General features: G+C 41.8%; 2 protein-coding genes across 2 annotated transcripts in view; both read right to left on the reverse strand.

Moving 5' to 3' along the window:
• Window positions 1-2,653: 2,653 nt before the first annotated feature.
• On the reverse strand, window positions 2,654-12,951 carry LOC107090569 (protein FAM53C-like). The gene is made up of 5 exons (XM_015384025.1): window positions 12,578-12,951; window positions 9,082-9,421; window positions 8,941-8,998; window positions 7,625-8,634; window positions 2,654-3,252 (listed from the first exon to the last, which is right to left on the reverse strand). The coding sequence occupies exons 3-5, from the start codon at window positions 8,945-8,947 to the stop codon at window positions 2,965-2,967; spliced, it is 1,305 nt and encodes a 434-aa protein (XP_015239511.1). The 5' UTR covers window positions 8,948-8,998; window positions 9,082-9,421; window positions 12,578-12,951; the 3' UTR covers window positions 2,654-2,964.
• A 4,138-nt stretch (window positions 12,952-17,089) lies between these two features.
• LOC107090576 overlaps window positions 17,090-20,292 on the reverse strand; it is a 5,949-nt gene continuing 2,746 nt past the window's right edge. Inside the window, exons 3-9 of the mRNA XM_015384034.1 lie at window positions 20,237-20,290; window positions 19,802-19,882; window positions 19,437-19,580; window positions 19,202-19,363; window positions 18,770-18,917; window positions 18,037-18,166; window positions 17,090-17,605 (exon numbers count right to left, since the gene is read on the reverse strand). Of these exons, the coding sequence (XP_015239520.1) occupies window positions 17,541-17,605; window positions 18,037-18,166; window positions 18,770-18,917; window positions 19,202-19,363; window positions 19,437-19,580; window positions 19,802-19,882; window positions 20,237-20,290 (784 nt within the window). The 3' untranslated portion in view covers window positions 17,090-17,540. The remainder of the gene's footprint in view (window positions 17,606-18,036; window positions 18,167-18,769; window positions 18,918-19,201; window positions 19,364-19,436; window positions 19,581-19,801; window positions 19,883-20,236; window positions 20,291-20,292) is intronic.

A 20,292-nucleotide genomic window follows, 5' to 3' on the forward strand; every position in this document is an offset into this window, starting at 1 on the left:
GGAAGTGAACTTGTAGCTGCTGTATCGGACCTTTGGCGGGCAGAGATGCTCTATAACACAAAGACACATAGCTGATGTTAGGTTTAAATCATTTATAAAAGTTTAACAGTAAAGTAGCCACAGCAGAAAGCAGCCTTTAAACTGCTTCTGGTTTAAAATGGTATAAAATCCCTTTTTTTGTTAATTCATTTAAGGGCATTTCCTAAACTCAGATGCTGAAATAGACCATCCCTTGTCCTTCATCAAAAATCATCTTCATAGTTGGATTTTTTTTTTTGTGGGAGGGGGGATATATATATTCAAGAAACAAAATCTTGACGCCACTGTGACTTTTGTATGGAACAGAAAAGCTGATCAGCGGCTGGGTTGGATTATTTGATATGGAAAGGTAAAGCAATGTTAATCTGAAACCTGATGGATGTAAATCAATCACCAAGAAAATCATCAGCTCAAAGAACCAGTGGAACTAAATGCTAATATATTTAACAAGCATTAGGTTTAGATAATCATATATAGCGTCTCTGTGACTCCTTCATGTTCAGATTGAATCCAGTTTAAATTCATCAACATAACTAATCAAAGTTCAGCGATCCTTTATTCAGCAGCATGTAATAGAATCAGGGTCAAATGTTTTTAATGCATGTGTGACTCGTACACTGAAACAGGCCTAAAAACAATAATAATTAACAAATTATTGAAACAATCAATTAATTTTATGAATCAATTAATCATTAACTGGAGTATAGAGACTCTAAAAGATGCCTTTAGCTGACAGACCAACCCACTGAGAGCAGTAATTAAATTAAAATTGTAAAAAAAAAAAATTTAATTCTGTAAAAAAATCTTTTGCTATCCGATTACTAGTTGAAAAAAAATAATAAAGCAAAATAACTGTTAGTTGCAGCCCTAATATCAATTAAACAAATCTGCTTTTTCCTTTAAATGATGATAAGGGGACAAAAATGACAAGAAACATCATTATTGCCCCCTACTGGCAGAAGCTCGTATTACTTTAAGGATTTTACCAGCAAATGGAAAACAGATCAAACAAAAAACAAGAAATCTGGTTTAGCATCCTTTCAGCTTTATATAAAACAGGTAGTACTTTGTTTATGCAACAGGTAGATTAATTGGTTCAGCCTGTGTCTAACGATGGAAGATAACCATGGTCTGTTATAAAGTAGCATAAAGAGAATAACCGATCCTCCTGTGAATAAAGCAAAAGAAGGAAAATGCAAGATGTGTTTTTTTTCTGTTGCATTAATAGCTTGAACAGGCTACTTATGCCTAATAATATGTTATTTTGTTTGCTTATGAAAAAGATTTCAGGGCTCCAGACTTGGAGGTTTAACTATTCAAATGGGTTAACAATCCCACTTGATCAGTACAGTTTTGTCAAAAAACTAATTTTTTTTTTGCAAAATATGCATAACTCCAATTATATTTCTGCTACACTCTTGAAACAGAACTTGAGAGATTTATTTATGTGTTAAAAGAAAAGCATTTTTCCAGTGTTGTTAAAAACTGTGTGCATTTAGATCCCAGGCGAAGTATTTTTGTACCATATTCATGGATCTTCCGTGCATTTCAATGTAATCCTGCAGTCTTTTTTTGCCATCTGCTTTAAAGGCAGATTTGTTTTTGACAACCTTTTGATCAGATCTGCTGATGCATGGTGAGATCAGATTAATCGCAGAATGATCTGGATCGCTAAACAAAAAAATAACTTCTGCTTATAAGGAAATGCATTTTCAAATATTTGAAAGCCTTTAGTCATGATGGCTAAGATTTCAAACTTTAATTTGAAACATGTTTTGTTCTGATTTCAAAAGAAACTTTGCAAAACTTTAAGGAACCGTTAGCATAGCTTTTTTTATGCTGTCATTGGATCAGATGTGGATTCAATCTAAACACAAGTTACATACCTAATAGAGTGTGATGTTACAGCCACACACTAACACACACCCTCCACCCACCCACCCACACACACACACACACACACACAGTTATAATGTTTTTAGTGACGGTTGTGTACAGCAGAAATGTGCGAACACTCGGGTGAACAACAGCATCAGTGGCGTTTTGCCTCAGTGAAGCCCGACAGGATGCCCTGCATAGGAGCAGCGACCCTGAACGCATCACCACGACCAGGTCACATGACTGCGGCAGCTGTATAGCCAAGGAACTGAAACTAAACTGAAAGTCATGTTTACATTTTTGGAGAAATAGTTTAAATTCTATCCTCTGTTTTTCATAAAGAATCCCTTGATAACATTTAAAAGTATTAAACATGTCAGTTATTTTTATAAGACTTGATTGTCGTCTGATGCAAAGCTAACATTTCATCTCCAATCAAAATCAGAAATCATCTAGTTTTTTTTTTCTTTAATATGAAGTTTTCTAGTTTTTATTTTGTCTTTGGTGTAAAGATTAAGTTTGGACTTTTTTTCATCCCAGGACCTAAAGTTACCATTAAATAATCAGTTTGGTGACAGCATCAATATTCACATGTGACTCAGTCCGAATGTGTTCCTCTCTGTTGGTTTTAGGAGCTTTGGATGCAGTCATGGAGCTGGAGCTGCTGATTTGGACCTACTTTTTTCCTTTCAGGAATGTAAAGCCGGGGTGGTGATGCCGTTTTTGGGTCGGACGCACCTCGTCAGACATTTTTTGTGCGTGTTGGAAGATACCTGGACTGCAGCTCAAACTTGTCTGCATGAAACGAGTCGGAGCCTCCAGGTGCAGCCACAGCTTTCATTTGACGCGGGCAGCCACATCATCACCGTTGTCAGTAATAAGCTCGTCCAATGGGAGTAGATGTTGTTCCTGAGAGCTCTGCTGATTGCTGGCGAGGAGTCGCCGAGTGTTGAAAAGATGGTGAGACAGTAGGAAGGGCTGGGGTCGGGTCGATTCAAGATAAACTCAGAAAACAGAAACAGAGAACAGCCTTCATTTACAGATAAGTCAGTTTTCTTCTATTAAATTCAAGTCCAGTTCTGTACAATCCCGCTCGAACACTGCCTGCTGGGCTGCTTCACGCTCCTCATTGTCCTCCTCTTCATCTTCATCGTCTTCGCGGCACTCCTCGTCGCTCTCACTTAGCGGCCCGATGCTGGTCCTGCCCAGGCACTCGGCCGGTGAGCAGGAGCCCCGAAAGTCGCCCATAAAGGCCTCCATGCTCATGCAAATGTCACCACCACAGGCTAGCCTTCCGCCGCCGCGCTCCAGGCACTGCGGGTCGATGCTGCGTGTCTGCAGGGAGGAAAAAGAACTGGTAAGGAGAAGAGATCAACACGAGTAACCAGAGAAATCTAAAATAAAAATCAAACAAACAGAAGCTAAGCAAAATGTCATCACACTAAAATGTTTTTAAGCCAGTTATCTGAGTAAATCAAAAAGCAATCCAATCGAGATAAGATTTGTTTTATTCATGGGGAACAGCTACAATATACTGCAAAGAGTACAGCAAATGTTCGTCTACATTTACATGCCTATAAACTTTGATAACGTTCTCTTCTTTACTCCTAACAATAGAAAATTGTACTACTTTTTTAAGTTTTTCCCCGAGATCAGGATTCTGTGAAGATCTGTCAAGTTTTCTGAAAACCAGATTTTTACACGTGTTCCAAGCAGTGTTTTTTTTTTTTTTTTTTTCAAGCAGTGTTAATTTCGTCAATCACCACGATGATGAAAATATTTCCTCAACGCCCCTTTTCCCCCGTGACGATAACAAGACGAAAACACACAAAATTGTTTCCAGAAAATAAAAATATGACGAAAATAAAAAATTATTTTCGTCATTGAGACTAAGAGAGACGGAATTTACGATCCATTGACGAATGGACATTAAGAAATGTAATTATTTATAATGAATTTGTAATTGTTAATATACAGTAAGTGCTTCTTGAGCTTCAAAGAAAATTATGGGTTTTTGCTCTGTTTGTCCCTACATGGCGCCTGTCCCACAGTGCCTCGCGCCACTCAGTCAGTGGTAGCTGAGGGCTAACTCATAGCTCAACTTGGCAGTCATGGCGGATACCGGTGTGGGGTTTGTTAAACAACGCATGGATGTATTGAGCCATTTGGTTTACAACTCGAATGAAAACACCGGAGGAAGGATGCCACCAAAGAGTCTACGGCTTCAAAATGGCAAGACTAAAATTGATTTTTGTCATTTAGACTAAGACTAAGACCAAACTAAAAAAAGCTGATGAAATTAACACTGGTTCCATGTTTAAAAACCAAGAAAAATGAGTACATGAATTTACATAGAGTACAGCTGGTGCCAGTCCAGTTTATGAAATGTGGTCTGATTGTCGGTGGGGGCGTTTTTCTGTATGTGTGAAGGTGGAAGTGTGTGGCTGGAGCGTGTGGCCCGGGGTTTAAATTCAATTCAAAAATGCTATACTTGAAAGGGAAATTAAACAATTTAAATGGGTAAAATAATATTTGGATAGGATGTGAGCATCGGGCTAAAGAGGAAACAACCGTTTTCACAGCTCTGGGAAAGAAGCTATTTCTAAGTTGATTTGTTCTCGATTTAATGCAGGTGAACCATTTTTAAGGATTGGTATAAGCATACATTGACCAGGTGGTTGGGATCTCTTCATAGCCTGTACCATGCAGCTTTTAAACCATACTGTCACACCAGATGCTTCTTATCATGGCGCTGTAGAAGCTTAGAAGCTTACTACTGAGGAACATTAAGTTGTCCACATGCTCCATAACTCTACCTTCATGTAGACGCAGATACCTCCTTGATGGAGCACCTTCTCTGTAGTGGGTCTCCTTGTTTGTTATGGGTGATATGGACGTCTGTTGTGCTAACTAGGCAGCATCCTTTGCAGAGTGACTGTCCTGGTAAACGGCTGTTAAGCATGTGACACATGATGGTCCCACTGCATATACACATTATGATGGTTGTTGTTCAAATGCTCCTATATGCATAGCTCGTCATTGTGTTTTTTTCCACCTTTTTTGCTTCTCTTCAGGCCCTGTTAAAGGCCATTCTTTCTATTCATCTGTATGCTTGTAAGCTTCAAAGATGTTCTTATCCAGCCAGGTTTCAGTGAAGATTGCCATCCAGCTTCCCCTTTTAAAAGAGATCATTGTTGGTCCAATCTAATCCAATTTATGAATATGTGATGCTCGCCCCGTTTATGTTGTCTACTCCCAGTCCCCCATTTCCTAGGCCACAGAGGTGGAATGTTAAGATCTGCAATAAGTGTAGAATAAAATCCAGATTAAAGTGTCCATAAACAGGGTTTTTCCCCCAGTTCCAGGAGTTTAGTTCATCAGTCCCAGATTAAGGCTTCAAGTCTCTGAAGTCATGTATGAATATCAATCTAAATCAGTGGATGTTATTTGCCAAATTTTTGTTTGAAAATCGAGATCAACTTCACAAGCTATACGTCCACCTGATCAAAGAGGCTTCTTCAGTTCTAACTAGTGTTGGGGAGCATAGATAAATATACTGTAGGTGTAACAAAGAATTAGGGGGGGCAAAGGGTGGCTCTGATCCCTCCCATTGGACTGGACGTACTTGCAAAGCCCTTTAAGAAACAAGATTCCCCTCACACCAGCCCTCATCTGACACTTCAATGAGGCACGTGACTGAAACCCCTCTGACGAGGGATTTAAGGATCCATCAGAACCCCCTAACGACATCCCCCAGGAGACCTATATGCTCCTACTATAAGAGCGCGAGAGCTACACAAGTCCATTTGTCCTCGTGCACGCTCTTGTTTAAAAGTTGCTTTTCTGATAGTTCATACAAGCTTACTGTGTCCGAACGTCCACCCTAACCCCTAAATCACTTTACAGAGCGGGGACTATATGGTGGACTTTATAGCCAACTCTGTTAACTGAATGTTTAGACAGATGATCACTGCTTTTTGCTTCCTGCTGGTCACATAACTCCTCCTCCACTACACAGTGCCTGCGCCATCTTTTTTATTAGTCACCGATGTTGGATAGCAACAGCCTATGGCAACAACAGGTCACTAAGACGGCGAATCCCATAATGCTTTCAGAGGAGAGCTCTCCACGCAAAGCATTCTGGGATATATCTGCCTCAAATGAGGCCTTTCTATTCTTCTCGTGCACTTCGTACACACTTTGCGTATACTCTCTGCCATTTTCAAAGAACCGCGGTGAGAAAGGAGAGTTTCAATGACTGTTTGAAACTGTAGCTCACAACAGATATACGCCACTGAAAAAGCGAGTGCGCAGAAAAAGATAGCTAACGGGACGAGCACATAGGACGGCCATACGTAAACATATCACCAGAATGATTGACAATTAGGAGGACCACTTATTTAGATGATCCACCCGGAAATAAAACATTGTCCTCTATAGCTATAATTCGATTTTTTTGTTGCGAACAATTTAAGAAAAAGTAAATAGATTTTTTGTATAACGGCGCAATTTTGGCTCGCTGGAGCTTCCGTAGCTGTAGTATTACTCCCACTGTGCGGTTTGGCAAGAGATAATCCTCGCTACCATGAGAGTGGGAAGTTAGTTCTGAAAAAAGGAATACAATCATCCGTTGTTTCGGCACTGGTTTACTTTTACCGTGACAGAGATGGAATAAGAAACCTCACGATGCAACATTTGCCTAAAGGCAGTCCCAGTTAAAGGTTGCAACCCCTAACAGACCAACAAACCTCAGCTAGAAGCCTAGGCTCGAAGGTGATGAAAACAAACATACCAAACATCAACCTGAAATGTTTGTGGAAGCTAGGGTAATTATTAAGACGGTTAGCATTAGCTATAAGGATGGGACTTTTCTGATGGTAAAAAACTGACTTTATTTTGCAATTTTCTCATCATGGAATGTTTTTGTTACAAATATGCTGAATTACTTTTTTTATCTGAGGCACCTTAAGGACAAATGGAACATAAACAATCAAAGATTGGACTTATAGTACAGCCTCAGGCATGCTTCAAAGGTAAGTTGAATCTGTATTTTAAAAATTCTGAATTATTACACTGCTATATCTTTATTAATTGTGCTTTGGTGCTCATGGCGTCCATAAAATGAACTTGGTGCTTGAATTGTGGATAATGTCTATAATGGTAAAAGTTTCACCGCCGTTATTTTCAAGCGTACTGCTGTGTTATATCTAAATATGCACAACGGAACGCAGGCAATTGGGTTGATGTTACAAGGTTTTGATAAGTAGGGGGGAAATTACGTAATTCGAATTAAAAATAAAAAAAATCTTAGGTGTTATTTTTAGGCCAGCCGCACCGCAAACATTACAAAAAAATTACTGGTAAAGATTCTCAGTCATCCAGGTCATAGTCATTCCAAAAAAAGAAAATGAAAAACAATTCACTTGACTTTGTTCCCAAGTTTTAAGACGTTTTGCTTCTCATTCAAATGTCAGGAATAGCGTTGAATCTGAGGTTTTGAGCTATTGTATAAAACCTCGAACTCAACACTATTCTTGACGTTTGAATTGAAAAAGCTTCCTGGATGGGAAGGCAAACGTCTTCAAAATTGGAAACAACGTCCAGTGGATTGTTTTTCCATTTTCTTTTTTGGAATTACAAAAAAAATCACAGAAATGCTGATATTAAAATAATGATGCTTGAGCCTTCAAAGAAACAAACTCCTTACCTGTGTCATCTTTGTGAAGTCCAGGACGGGTCGGGCGCAGGGCCGGTCTGGATCCCGGCGCCTCTTCAGACCCGGTTTAAGCAGTAACAGATCGCAGGGCTGAGAGTGGCACCGCGGCAGTTGTGGTGGGAGGCAGCGCCGGAGAGAAGACGGCGTGCTGCAGGCAGAAGAGGGGGAGGGGGGAACCGGCCCCCCTGCAGCTGCTCCAGCAGTTGTGGCGAAACCCTGTGAAGGTGCCGTCACCTGGCTTGGTACAGGAGGCGGAGGGAGGAAGGTCGAGGCTGCAGAGTCTCTGATGAGCACCGGTGAGAGGGAGAAGCGCCTTTGAGGAGGAGGAGGTGGATGCAGAGGGGAGGGTGAAGACGAGCAAGAGGAAGGAGATGGGAAGAAGCAGCAGCAAGCTCCGCCCCCTGCCGCTGCTTCGCTGGGGTCCCAGGGGAAGCTCCATGGCAGTGGGGAGTCCGGGGACAGCGCTAAGCTGAAAAAGGTGGGGCTTGAAGAGGAGTGCAACGACGAGTTCAGAGACGAGCTAGGAGCACGTAGCGGACAGGCTCCGCCCCCAACCACTGCCATTCCTATACCCCCTGCCCCCACTGCCACCCCTCCCCCTGTGACCCCTCCACCAGCTCCACCGTGGCACTGCTGGCGACTGACTGGGGTCCAGACCCGAGAGGCACTCGGCCGCCATGTATAGCGACACCGCGATAGGTCCTCGGGCACCGACAGGGAACGGCAGTGCCGTTTAGGGGGCGGTGGAGGAGGTGGAGGGAGTCCAGGACCTGGGGGGGGCCCTGTCGCTCCAGAGAGGGACAGCTCGGATGCTGAGGTGCTGGGCACCAGGGGCCGCTGATGCTGAGACTGAGAGGGGCCCCCCTCCAGGGGGTCGCTCCCCTCCTGCAGGTGAGCATCGGGGGGCACCAGGGGCACAGGGCCAGGGGGGAAACTAGAGCTCAGTAACCCCCCCTGCAGGCTAGTCTTAGAGGGAGGGCAGAGCTGCCAGTAGCTGCTCTCTGAGGAAACACAAAAAAATCTCATGTGAATAAATATCCTCCTTCTAAATCCACATTTAATCAGAAATATTCGTCCCCAGATCACAGAGGCTCTGCTTTAGGAGAACCGGGTCAGAATCACGTGTTACCCACATAATGTTGTGTTTTTAGAACTCACAATGGAAAACCAACTAGGAAATAATCCAAGGAGATAAAAAAATAAATAATTTTCTTAGCCCATAGAAAAAAGATAAATCAGAACAGCATGTAGTGCCTTTGTCCAAAATAACAAAAACAAAAACAAAAACAACAACACTAAACACTCACCAGGCATCAAGCCATCTGGGGGCCAGCACTCTGTGAGGGTTTTCGGGTCCAGCAGGGACTAAAATAAAAACATCAATTTGATATTTACTGAAGATCTCACAAAGATCTGAACGTTCATTTTGAACTTGTTGAGACACTCACCAGGTGGTAGTCCCCTGGCTGAGCAGGGTCGCCAGCCAGAGTCTTTGTCCTCAGGCTCTCCACCAGCAGCGAGACCACAGCATGGTGGCAGGGGGCGAGGTGGGAGGGAGGCAGGGAAAAGGTGGGTTCAGGAGGGGGTAAGAACAGGGAGGAGAGAGGGGGAGGAGGAAGAGGGGAGGAAGAACCGTGGACGTCTTTTTTTTATTTCCGTTTGGTCTGTGGCAGTAAAAAGGGGGCGGGGCTTACAGCAAAGACTCCGCCTCCCTACCCCCTCAGGTCCATGCAGCCTTACCCACTAGCACAAGGGCATTAACAGGAAGCGGTTAGCCTGAAGACACACCTGAAAGGGAGCGACAAAGGTAGGAACTTAAGAATCAATCTGGAAGCTTATAAGAGTATCTTAAAGGCCTAGATTATCACATTAAGAGTACATGGTAAGCTGAAATTGCTAGCTTAAGCTCCATTACAGTCACAGGTAACAGAGCCCTGGGAGCCTGAGACAAAGGCGGAGCTTAAAACAAAGGGGTAACAACCAAAACTGGCATCAAAGGGGAAGAAACAGGGGGGACAACCCTAAAAGAGGTTCTCACCAGGGCCAGCAGTGTGGTAAACTGGACAATAGGAAGATTAATGATGCCTTCATGTGGCATCGTAATTATGGAAAACACTAAAACCTGACATGAACACCTATTCATGTCGTAACTTATAGCGGAAAGCTGGGGAAATTCTATGATACCAGAGTTGCTGAGACAAGGTAAACTTTCTTTGTGGCGACTACTGTGTTGTTTAACATCCTCACCAGTTGGGTTTGGAGCCTACACAATGTGACATACAATTAAAAAGGTATAGTGGAGGAGTTTCGCAATTATTTGAAAAGATCAACCCTCTCCACTTTAGAAAAAAAAAATGCACATGCACAATCCTGTACCTGATCTCGAGAGGGAACGTCTATTAAACGCACGCTTTGTTTAAAAGGTGCCGTTTGCATCGCTCATACAAGACTACTTTCCAAAAGAAGATATGCAATAGTCATAATAGGGACGAGCACGTAGGACGGCCTTAGAGAAACATAACGGCAGAATGATTGACAGTTAAAAGGACCACTTATTTTGATGATCCACCCAGAAAAAGGACATCTTCCACTATACCATTAAAAAAAAAATAACACAATTTAAACTTGTGTAGTTTATAAAATGACTGTTAAGGGTGAATTATACTTCTGCATCCGCACACATCAAATGTCACTTGATGGTTGCGAACCAGTTTTGCTGGTATGCTTCTGCAACGTCGGTCTGGGATTTCTAGGGTCGCACAGCAGTTTACCGCCAAAGCGATAGGGGAAGCCTATTCGAGAACTTGCGAGAACTTCTTCGGCGTTGGGAGTGTTTATTTTCCAAAACAGCATGTCAGAGGCATCATACAAGAGGTTGTACTTCTGAACCTCCTTGATCAACCTTTCGACGTGGTTATCCATTGTTATTACTCCTTGGTTTTCAAAAATGGTGCGCCCCGGCACCGAATAGAGAAGGACGACCACCCAGACAGCCAGAAAGGCATACCAAGGACCAATCACAGCTGCTTTTTGTCTGTGTGGGTTTGCGACCATCCGACATGTAGTCAGGATTTTTTTTAGGTGCCAAGCGACGGTTGTAGAACCTCTGCGTGGGGGGTGTGGTCGCGCAAAGAGACAGACTTGACGGTAGCAGAGGCTATGCATCAGAAGCATAAATTGGCCTTTATTGTTTGATTTGATCAAATTCTTGCTAGCAGTCAGTCAATGAATACTCTTCTTCTTGTGGAAGATGAACCAGGAATTCTGTTACTCTTGCCCAAGTAGGAGGTAGGATAATCTTTTGAGCCAACATGTTTCTCTTCCCTACCACAATGAAAGCACTTGAACACAACGCGCTGGTAATTTCCAATTTACAAGTGGTAAGGAGCATCTTTACCTGAAAGCAGCATAACAAGAAGCTACCACAGAGAGGGCTAGAGGGCTGGCTTAAAAGAGGTCATCATTGACCAATGGGGTCAATGATACCAGGGTGGGTAAACGGGGGTAATTAGGCTAACAGGGTAGCACAGAGGTCTTCAACAGGGAGTCCGCGGTCCCTAGGGGGTCCACGGAGGTACTGCAGGGGGGTTGCGAAAGTTTTGGTTGATTAGACTTCTTTTTTATATTCCACCCTGCAATTTTTTCCACTAATCTAAATGTCTTTAAATCCATATTAACATGAATTCCACACACTGTAGTAAACAGATAAATGGAGGCAGAAGATGTCTTTCAGTTATTAATGCACACATTCAGTGACACACAGGAGCTCTTTCAAGCTGGGCACCGTTTCATTCACAACACCTGTCCCATCAACCAGAATAAGAAATACTTTAATAATCCCAGGGCCAAATTACTTTCGAAAACATCACTCCATCTGTAATAGAGTGACTATAGGACCAGTTTCATACAATATATATAATTAGGGGGTCTCCGCTCTATCTCGCCATCGGTTTGGCCTGGAAAACGTTGAAAACCCCTGGGGTAGCAGGAAGAGGGTTAACTGATCGGAGTGGAAATCACTGCAGGGGCAAAGAAAGGTGCAACTAGAGAAGGGGTAACGAGGGTTGACGGGGTGGCTGAAAGTGGGGTTTTGGGGGCAAACAGAAAAGGTACCAATAACAGGTTTAACTGGGGGTAAAAAACATAGTCCTTAAAGAGAGTTGGGGAGTGTTGTCCTAGTGGTCAGAGCAGTGTAACCGGTTCGATCCCTGAAATTTGCACTCTGGGTCCCTGAGCAAGACCCTTAACCCCACACAAGGGAGTGGTTTAAGATACATAGGGTCAATTTCTCCATTGAAAGTCAATTTCTATTTTAAAAATGGGAGGAGGTAACAGGGTGGTTTAAGAGATGTTACATTGCATTAGATAAAACAGCTAGAAAAGTAGTAAAAATGGGGGTAGAGGATGATAAGCTGGGTCACAGACAGTGAGGGGGGCTTTCTGGAGGGTATAGGGGCTAATGCTAGTGGTGTGGGGTGGATTAATGTGTCTAAAATATATATGTATATAGGGGGTAATAGAAGGGGTACCTTCAAAATGGTAACCAACTAGAGACTAAAGGGGAGCTAACGGTGCTGCATAGGAGGACTGATCGGGTAATGGGGGTCTGATAGGGGGGCTATCTGGGATTGGGTAACATAAACATGGAAGCTAACCGAAGATAACGGCAGTAGACAGAAGCCTGCGGGCTAACAGCGGCACTGATTGAATAAACAACCGGCCGACATGAGGCGGAGATGTCTGGGTGATGATCAGCTACAGGCCTGCTCCCCCTCAGCCAGCCTGGATCATCACAGCGGAGCCGCTGGCACAGACAGGCCGGCCTGTGAGCCCCCTGAGTGGGTGAAGGGGAGGGAAACACGGCTGGATGCTGCAGATGGATCTGAACCAGAACCGATCATGCAATCATTCCCCCCCTCCCTGTATGTCCCAGCGGCTGCTTACCTGATGCGGTGTCGAAGTGAGGCGGTTCCGGTCTGGTATTGACCCAGTATTACTGAAGAGCAGCGGGACCGAACCCTCCAGGATGAATCAAATAACGGATCTTTGTCGTTCTGACCTCCCGGTATCGCCCCACAGATCTGCTTTGGTTCTGGCCTGATGTTTCTTAATTATCCAACATATTGATGGAAATCCTGCGCGCACACGCCCGTGAGCGGCGGGCATTCATAAATAACATTTACGGTGCCAGGAGGAGGATGAGGAGGAGGAGGTGGAGGAGGAGCGATGCTTAATGCTTCATCATCGACACCTGCTTCATATTTATTTATTTTTTCACTCATCCACCCTGCGCGGATCGCAAACAGTCGACAATCAAGTCAAAAATCCTGCAGAAACACGAAAAATAATCCAGCAGAAGGGAAAACAAGGCTGCAGCGCAGGGGATTATGGGGGATGTAGTTTCTAGGCTGAGAGAAGCTTGTTTACAGCAGCAGCTCTGCTGTTTCTCTCTAACCTGCAAATCACAGTACAGCAGATGCATTTACCCTCACCTTCCTGAAGCTGCACACCTCAGCTTCCAATGCAACCAAAAATAAACATTACAGGCAGGGAATATCCTATTATATATATAATATAAAAATAAGTTTTAAGAAGTTAATTGTGGATTCTAAACCTCAAAAACGCTTGGACTAACTTTAAATTAACCCCTCAGTTATTTTAAAATTTTCTTTTTATTTATTTATGGCTAAAACAAGTGAATAAGTGAGTTAATATATATATATATATTAAAAAGGATGTGCTATTATAATTTATTACTGTCTTGTTCCTTTTAAAGAAAAGCTGCAGTCATTTTCACATTCCTAACAGCTGCTGACAGAAAAGTGTTTTCTATATAATTAAGAACCTCAGACAGAGATTCGGCTGCAGATGACAAGGTTTAATACATCACATAATAATGATACATTTCATTTATACTGCAAAAAGACCTCAAAGTACTATAAAAAAGAAATTTATTTAAAAAAATACAAATTCCTGGATCTTTTTTTTTTTTTTACCATCTGGAATCACATCACCAGTGCAGAGCTTGTTTAGCACTAGCTGCTCACAAATGCTTAGACATGAGCAATGGCAGAATACAAGTCATTTTGGGGCAAAAATCCTCCAGGACATCATGAAGTCATGTAGTAGATTGGAGTGATTATCCTCTTTAATAAACCCTGATGGTTTGGGACATGTGGAAAAAAGAGGTACAGGGCGGCCAAAAGATCAGTCATCTTGATTCACCATCTTTATAGAGTTACCATAATTCAGAGCATTTTATTTTGAGCTTTTTTAGGAAGAGCTTAGTGATGATCTGAGGATGTTCCACCACATAGAGGCAGCTTTTCAAAGGAAGATCTGGGTCCGTACCTGTTTAAAATAAGTTACTCACAAAGTGCCCAATATAGCTCCTATAGTGAACTGCTGTGAAGATTAGTGAAGAGGGACTATAGTGACCAATAGAATGTGCTTTTTTTAAGAGAGAAGATGGCAGAAATAGCTGTTTCGGTAATCCAGCACCCTAAAACGTTGAGTAAATGAGCACATAAACCTGTATACCGTGATACAAGTATCATTACAAAATAAATAAATAAATGTATAATGCCCATAGGAGGAAATTAAATAGTTTTAGCAGCTTAGTAAATGAAAGTTGAACCTAAGGAAAAGTCAAAGAAAATTGTATTTTCAATGAGTATAAATGAAAAGTTATATTCTATACCAGTAATTCCCAAAGTTGGGGTCCCAAAACTGCTTCAGATGGCAGATCAGCAAGTATGGCTTCTCAAGATCCTCTAAAACATCACAAAGAAAGGGACAAAACACCTTAGAGGTGGTCAAAGCGGTTTGGCTTAATACTATACCCATGGTTAATTGATTTTTTCCCAATGTTTGTATTTCAACCAACTGTTTGTCAATGAGTCTGTCTGATACTACTTTGTGGGTCAGAGCAGTAAAGTTTGGAAACCTCTGCTCTAGAAAAGATAAACACTTTATACACAGAAGAAGTTTAAAGAAGTTAAAGTATTTGCTGTTTTGTACATTGTGCATGGAAACCTGTCTCTTTGATTGCAGTGCTTCTCACATTCCAGATTTGTGTGGGAAAGCAGCAAGAAAACCTGATCTTACTGGACAAGACACCCTAAAGTCTCTGGTCCCGCTCTATTAAAGGTTTGTTGGTATAAAACCACTTGCAAACTAAATAGTGAATGCAAAGCTGATCTACTGACCAGGTGCACATGGATTTTATATCTGTTAAATAGGTGGAACATCAGGAGCAAATATGTTGCGACTTTGCATTATGATTATGCATCATAAATGCTGATCAGAATGTGCTAAATAAAAAATAAAAATCTATTTTTACCAGCACTAAATATATACCAATCTGGAAAAAGATTGCAGGAACCATTACTGCAATCATGTTTAGCTACTGTGAAAGCAGAGTAAAGTTGTATTAAAGGGCCTAGTCACATACTATGACCTTTAGACTTTCTACAATAGTTTGCACTTTAATTTATTTACAAAGTACTTTTTATATATTAAGACCACATGAATATTGCTCATCAGTGCGAGGAGCAAACAAGAGCCATAATCGTACGTCTATGGGAGAAGAAATTAAGACGAGCCCGTTGGCACAGCCCAGTGGGGGTGCAAAAATAAAAAAAGAAAGGTCCAAGATTAAGTGTGAAAAATTAGCGAACAAAAATATGTGATGCCAAGAATCATAGGGCACAGGTAGTGCTTGGAGCACCATGCAAACACTGGTGTAAGCTGAAGTGGGAGCTGAAGCTATGGAAGCATTCAAACTTTGCTGCCAAGTTGATGGATGTTTGCGTACAATGCCTAATTAATGCAGATACCAGTGATAGCAACGCTATGCTTAGGCTCCTAGTTATAGTCATTTTGTATACACAAGTGTAAAGAAAAATAAATTTTATTTATTTTTTTAAAGTGCAGCCTTGAAAACATCAATGAGTCATAAGTCAATATAAACATACGACTATATTTACAGTTCAAACATTTTCAGTTTTTTATATTACCGTATATAATGCTTTATATGCATTATAGTGTATAATGCTCATGATATTCACTGTTTTTCCAGTTTCCAACTTATTATAAGCTGCCAGCAGATGGCCCACAATGTACATTTTTTCAGGCTAAGAAAAGGACAAAGTGAACACTATCAGAACAAATGAAATGGTGTTTCATTTGAAGATGAATATATCATTTTCTAGGCCCCTTTAAATAATGGGCAGATTATGGATTGTAACATTTTGGGTCAAATGCAGATTGCAAAGGGAGTTTGCAAACTATTCCATTTTAGAAAACTGAAAAACTTAGTTTCTGACAAATGTCTAAAGCTATGATTAAAGAGCATCCAATGGTTCGGCTTGAGGGTGTGCAATAGGAGCTGTACAGGATTAAAAAATACTCTGGTCTGGTTGATGCAAACAGCAGAGGGGATTGTAGGTTACCGGATCTGGACGGTTATGTTCCATTAATCAAAGGAGAAAAAAAAAAAAAGTATTGCTAAAGAACCCACCCACCTGGAGAATGCACCATGGGTGCAGTTTCATTACAAAAACTGCATTAAACAAATATTTCACTGAATTTTTATTTTATTTTTTTTTTACCCCCTCCTGACAGACTGCTCTGGAACTTGCTGCACTACAAGATGAATGTGTACATAATTTTTCCTTAACCTTGTTTTTCCTGTACATGTTAATTTACATTCTAAACCAGGTGTCTCCAAATAAAATCGTCATAAACGAAATCCTTGACCAATTCTAAAATGCTGGCAGTTGAGTGTCCACATTTTGAACTGATGAAATTGTAATTCGAGTTGTTCAGTGTTTAAAAAAAAAAAAAAAAAAAAAAAAAAAAGTTCTATAAAATAACTATTAAGAGTAAACAAAATGAACGTCAAGTTCATTACATTTAAGCACGTTAAATTTTGGCAATTTTCATCACAATTTACACAATTGTATCCATTTTAGATATTTTCTCTGTGGATGAGCAAATATATATATATATATATATATATATATATGGGTGTGTGCATAAATAAAAAAGCAACAGAATCACCCTAGCAAGAGAGTCAACTTAACATTTTCAGTATAAAAGGTTCCATCTGGTTAGAGTTCCACTTTAGAACCGGCTCTGGAGCTTAAACTCCTTTTTAAATTTTAGCCACTTTAACTCTGAAAGGTTGTACATCTTTGACCTGCAGTCAAGAACGACAATGTAATTTTATCAAAAATAAAGCTGTAGAAGAAAATACTAAACTTGGGTTCAACTCCAAGTGCTCTGTAGAAAAAGTCAGGGAGGGGGAGCAAAAAAAAAAAGAAAAAAAAAAAAGAGAAGTTTAATGGCAACCACATCCAAGGTCAATTAAAGAGTAGATCAGTGTCTGGGTTTCTAACTTTTTATTTACATCTTTATTAATCACATTTCACTTTACTTAAAGCAGCAGAGAAGTAAAATAAATATCAGAAAACAAAGTGGCAGCACCCCCCCATCCAATCAGGAGCTTTGTTTTTTAAAAGGAAACATGACAACTACGAGTAAAGGTTGTATGTGAGGGACCGAGGAACAACCAAGTGACAAACAGGACAAACGCGTGACTTTCCCCTCAGTGTAGGACTTGGATGTGATGCAGGTGACAAGTGCTCAGTTTGATAGTTAAAGTAAAACAAGTGCAAACAATAAAGAGTCCAGCTCCCTCCCGCTGCCAGAACGGGTCAGAAGGGCAGACGGAGCTCAGATCAGGGACGGATTACGTCCCTGCTGTCAGTGAAGTTGGTGACGTTAAAAAGACGAGTTGGATGCTCCAGAAACACATTGAAAAATGTTCAGAGTCAGCAGATAAAGACGCCACGGCCAATTATGTCAACAACGGGTCAAACTGGGCTCATGTTGGATTGGATCACTAGTACGGATTCCAGAAGAGCTGGTCAGAAAACACGGGAACCTGCTGGTCATCTGAGCCGAAATCTAAGGGAAAAAAAAAATAAAATAAATGACCAGAGGAGATGGGGTTGCATTTAAACAGCAGAGGTGGTGCTGATCCAACTTAAAAAAAAAGAAAATTATGGAAATCATTTTTAATCTGCTTCTTGAAAAATCTAAGCAGTTTTATCATTTGTGTTCAAGTTAAATTTGAGTTTTTTCCAAACCCTCAAAACCTTCTCTGCCGCCATCTAGTGTTGAAAAATCCTAACTACAGTTTTTAATTCTTGGCAAAGGGTGAGGGAGAACAATTTGCCCATTGGTCCAAACTTGACATGTATGCATCATTTCTGGATCTTGTTATAGAAAAATAACCTTTATAGTCATTTATATTAAAATAAAGGTTACATCTCCATTTAAGCAAAACTTTCAGAATCAGTTAAACAGGAGCCGTTTTGTAATGAGCTTCACCTCACCTGAGGTATGGTCGGTTTCCATCAGGAGCCGGAGCCAGTCATTCATGCCATCATCAGGGGTCAGCTGACTCCTGTGAGTGTAGCTGAGACCAGGAGGAGAGCGAAGAGGCCGGCGGCTCATCTCCACCTGCTGATGAAGGAGAGAAGCTAGTTGGTCATTCAGACAGGAGAGATTTCCTCTGACCAAGGACCAAATAGTTAGATATGAAGTCACTCAAACCATCTGTATGCCTAATCTGCTACAGATTCAGACTGGATAAAGGAGCAATGACAATTCAAGACACAAAGAATCTGATTTCTAGCTGGGTGCAGCAAACAGCTCAGCTGAATACCAGCTCAAAAAATAAAATGTAAAATGAAAACATGGTCTAGATAAATCCTGGCCATGCTTTCAGAGATCCATTCAGAACTAAATGGTCCAGTTCTAAGCCAGTACCAGATGTGAGGAGACTCATCTAGCCATAACGCTTTTTTTTCCTCTGCTCAGTATTTTTAGACCGAAATCCTGAGCTCAGCTCATCCTTGCAAGGGGGAAAAAAAAAAAAAAAAAAAAACACCACACAGACCAAAATTCATGGGGGACAATATGACCGATATAAGACATGAATTAGCAGGTAGCCACAATTCTAAGTCTATTAGAGGTTTAGTTCTCAAGCTTCTCTGTGGCATTTAAACCAAGAAACCACAGATTCTGACGTCCTGCTCTGATATGTTGGTTACTGAGCAGCGTTACCGGGGACAATGGGATCATCCAGGATCCAGGAACCTCCATGGACAGAGGAGACACCGAGGAGGCTTCTGAGGCTGCAGGAGTTTCCTCTCTCTGCTCATCTCCTCTGTCCTCACACAGGTCCGAAGTCATCTTGGCCAGCTGACTCTGCCTGCACAGACGAGTAAATGGGAGGAATTCATTTCCAGAGTCTGGCTCATCGCCATGATGGTTCTAGATAAGCTGCATTAGACTGCAGCTTTAACAGTCCAAATTTCTGGGAGAACCAATAAGACAAAGTTTTAGTGGTGAAATGTTTCAACTTAATATTCAGTGAAAGTCTTTAAATGAGTTCAGGAGCACTGAAGGCATCCTGGATCTGCCACTAGAGGGCAGCAGACAGTCAAGCTGAAACAGCTTGATCAGAACCATGAGTTAACAGCAGGCTCCACCTACAGCTGCTCCACTGGGTCTGGCGTGTCCGGCTCATCACTGGTTGGTGGGTCCCACATGTGCAGTGCCCGCCTCCACAGACGGACTTGCATGTCCCAGGAACGCCGGCTGTATTTGCGGTACTTGTTGGGAGTGGATGGGTGGAGCTTAGGATCCCGCAGGTGTCTGAGGGTAAGATCAGTTCATCAGTGGGGGGAGCCTATGGACTGTAACGCCAGGTGCAGATCAATCATCTTACTTGGGGACCTGTTGCACATAGTTCTGGTAGCCGCTGGTGTTCTTGCCATACTGGATCTGTTTCTGACGCCGCTTCAAGACCGCCGCATTGGTCTCCGTGTTTGCTGGATCTGGCAAGCGGCTATAGCAGCGAGAGAAAGTTGGCCTGAAAGACATCAATATCTAAGCTACAGAAATGTTGAGGAAAACTTCAGCACAGCTTCAGCTCTGACCAGTCACAGTAAAGGCCAACATTTCAGTCAGGCTGATTTTAATGCATCCTGACAGGAGGATTTGAAGATAAACTCTTCAGTGTCTGCTTCTCAGGCAGAAATGTCCTGAAGCTGATCAGTCAGGATCAAGTATAGATATGAACTTCTCACTGACCTTTTACCATCAACATCATCTGTCCCCACAGCCACACTGCTGTGGGACACTTTGAGGATGCAGCGCTCCAGGATGGATGGCCTGCAAAAAAAAGGCTCTATGAATGGGATGAAAAACTGCTGTAATTAGACCAAACATCATGATTCTAGTCATTAATTCAAAATAGGGTGTGGAGACTGTAAGGTTTGATTTAAAAGTTTGTGCCAAGTCCTGGGCTACAATCATTTCTAAATATTGAAGGAAAACCAGACTTCAGAAAAAGGTTTATGAAACCCAGAGGACCTGTTAATCCAGACAACTTTAGGAATTTACAGATAATTCTGGATAACAAAGAGAATGTCAAGAGCTGAGATATTAATTTGGAAAGAAAGTTCTCAGTTATCCAGTTCTTGCAGAAAAGGTTTCAGCTGTTCATTTAAATCAATGAAAAGAAACCTGCGCGGTTTGCTCCCTGTTCGTTCTCGTCCTCGAGGTCCACTGGTAGCAGGAGG

The sequence above is a fragment of the Cyprinodon variegatus genome, unplaced genomic scaffold (assembly GCF_000732505.1).
Source record: "Cyprinodon variegatus isolate N-32 unplaced genomic scaffold, C_variegatus-1.0 Scaffold300, whole genome shotgun sequence".
NCBI classification, from domain to species: Eukaryota; Metazoa; Chordata; class Actinopteri; order Cyprinodontiformes; family Cyprinodontidae; genus Cyprinodon; species Cyprinodon variegatus.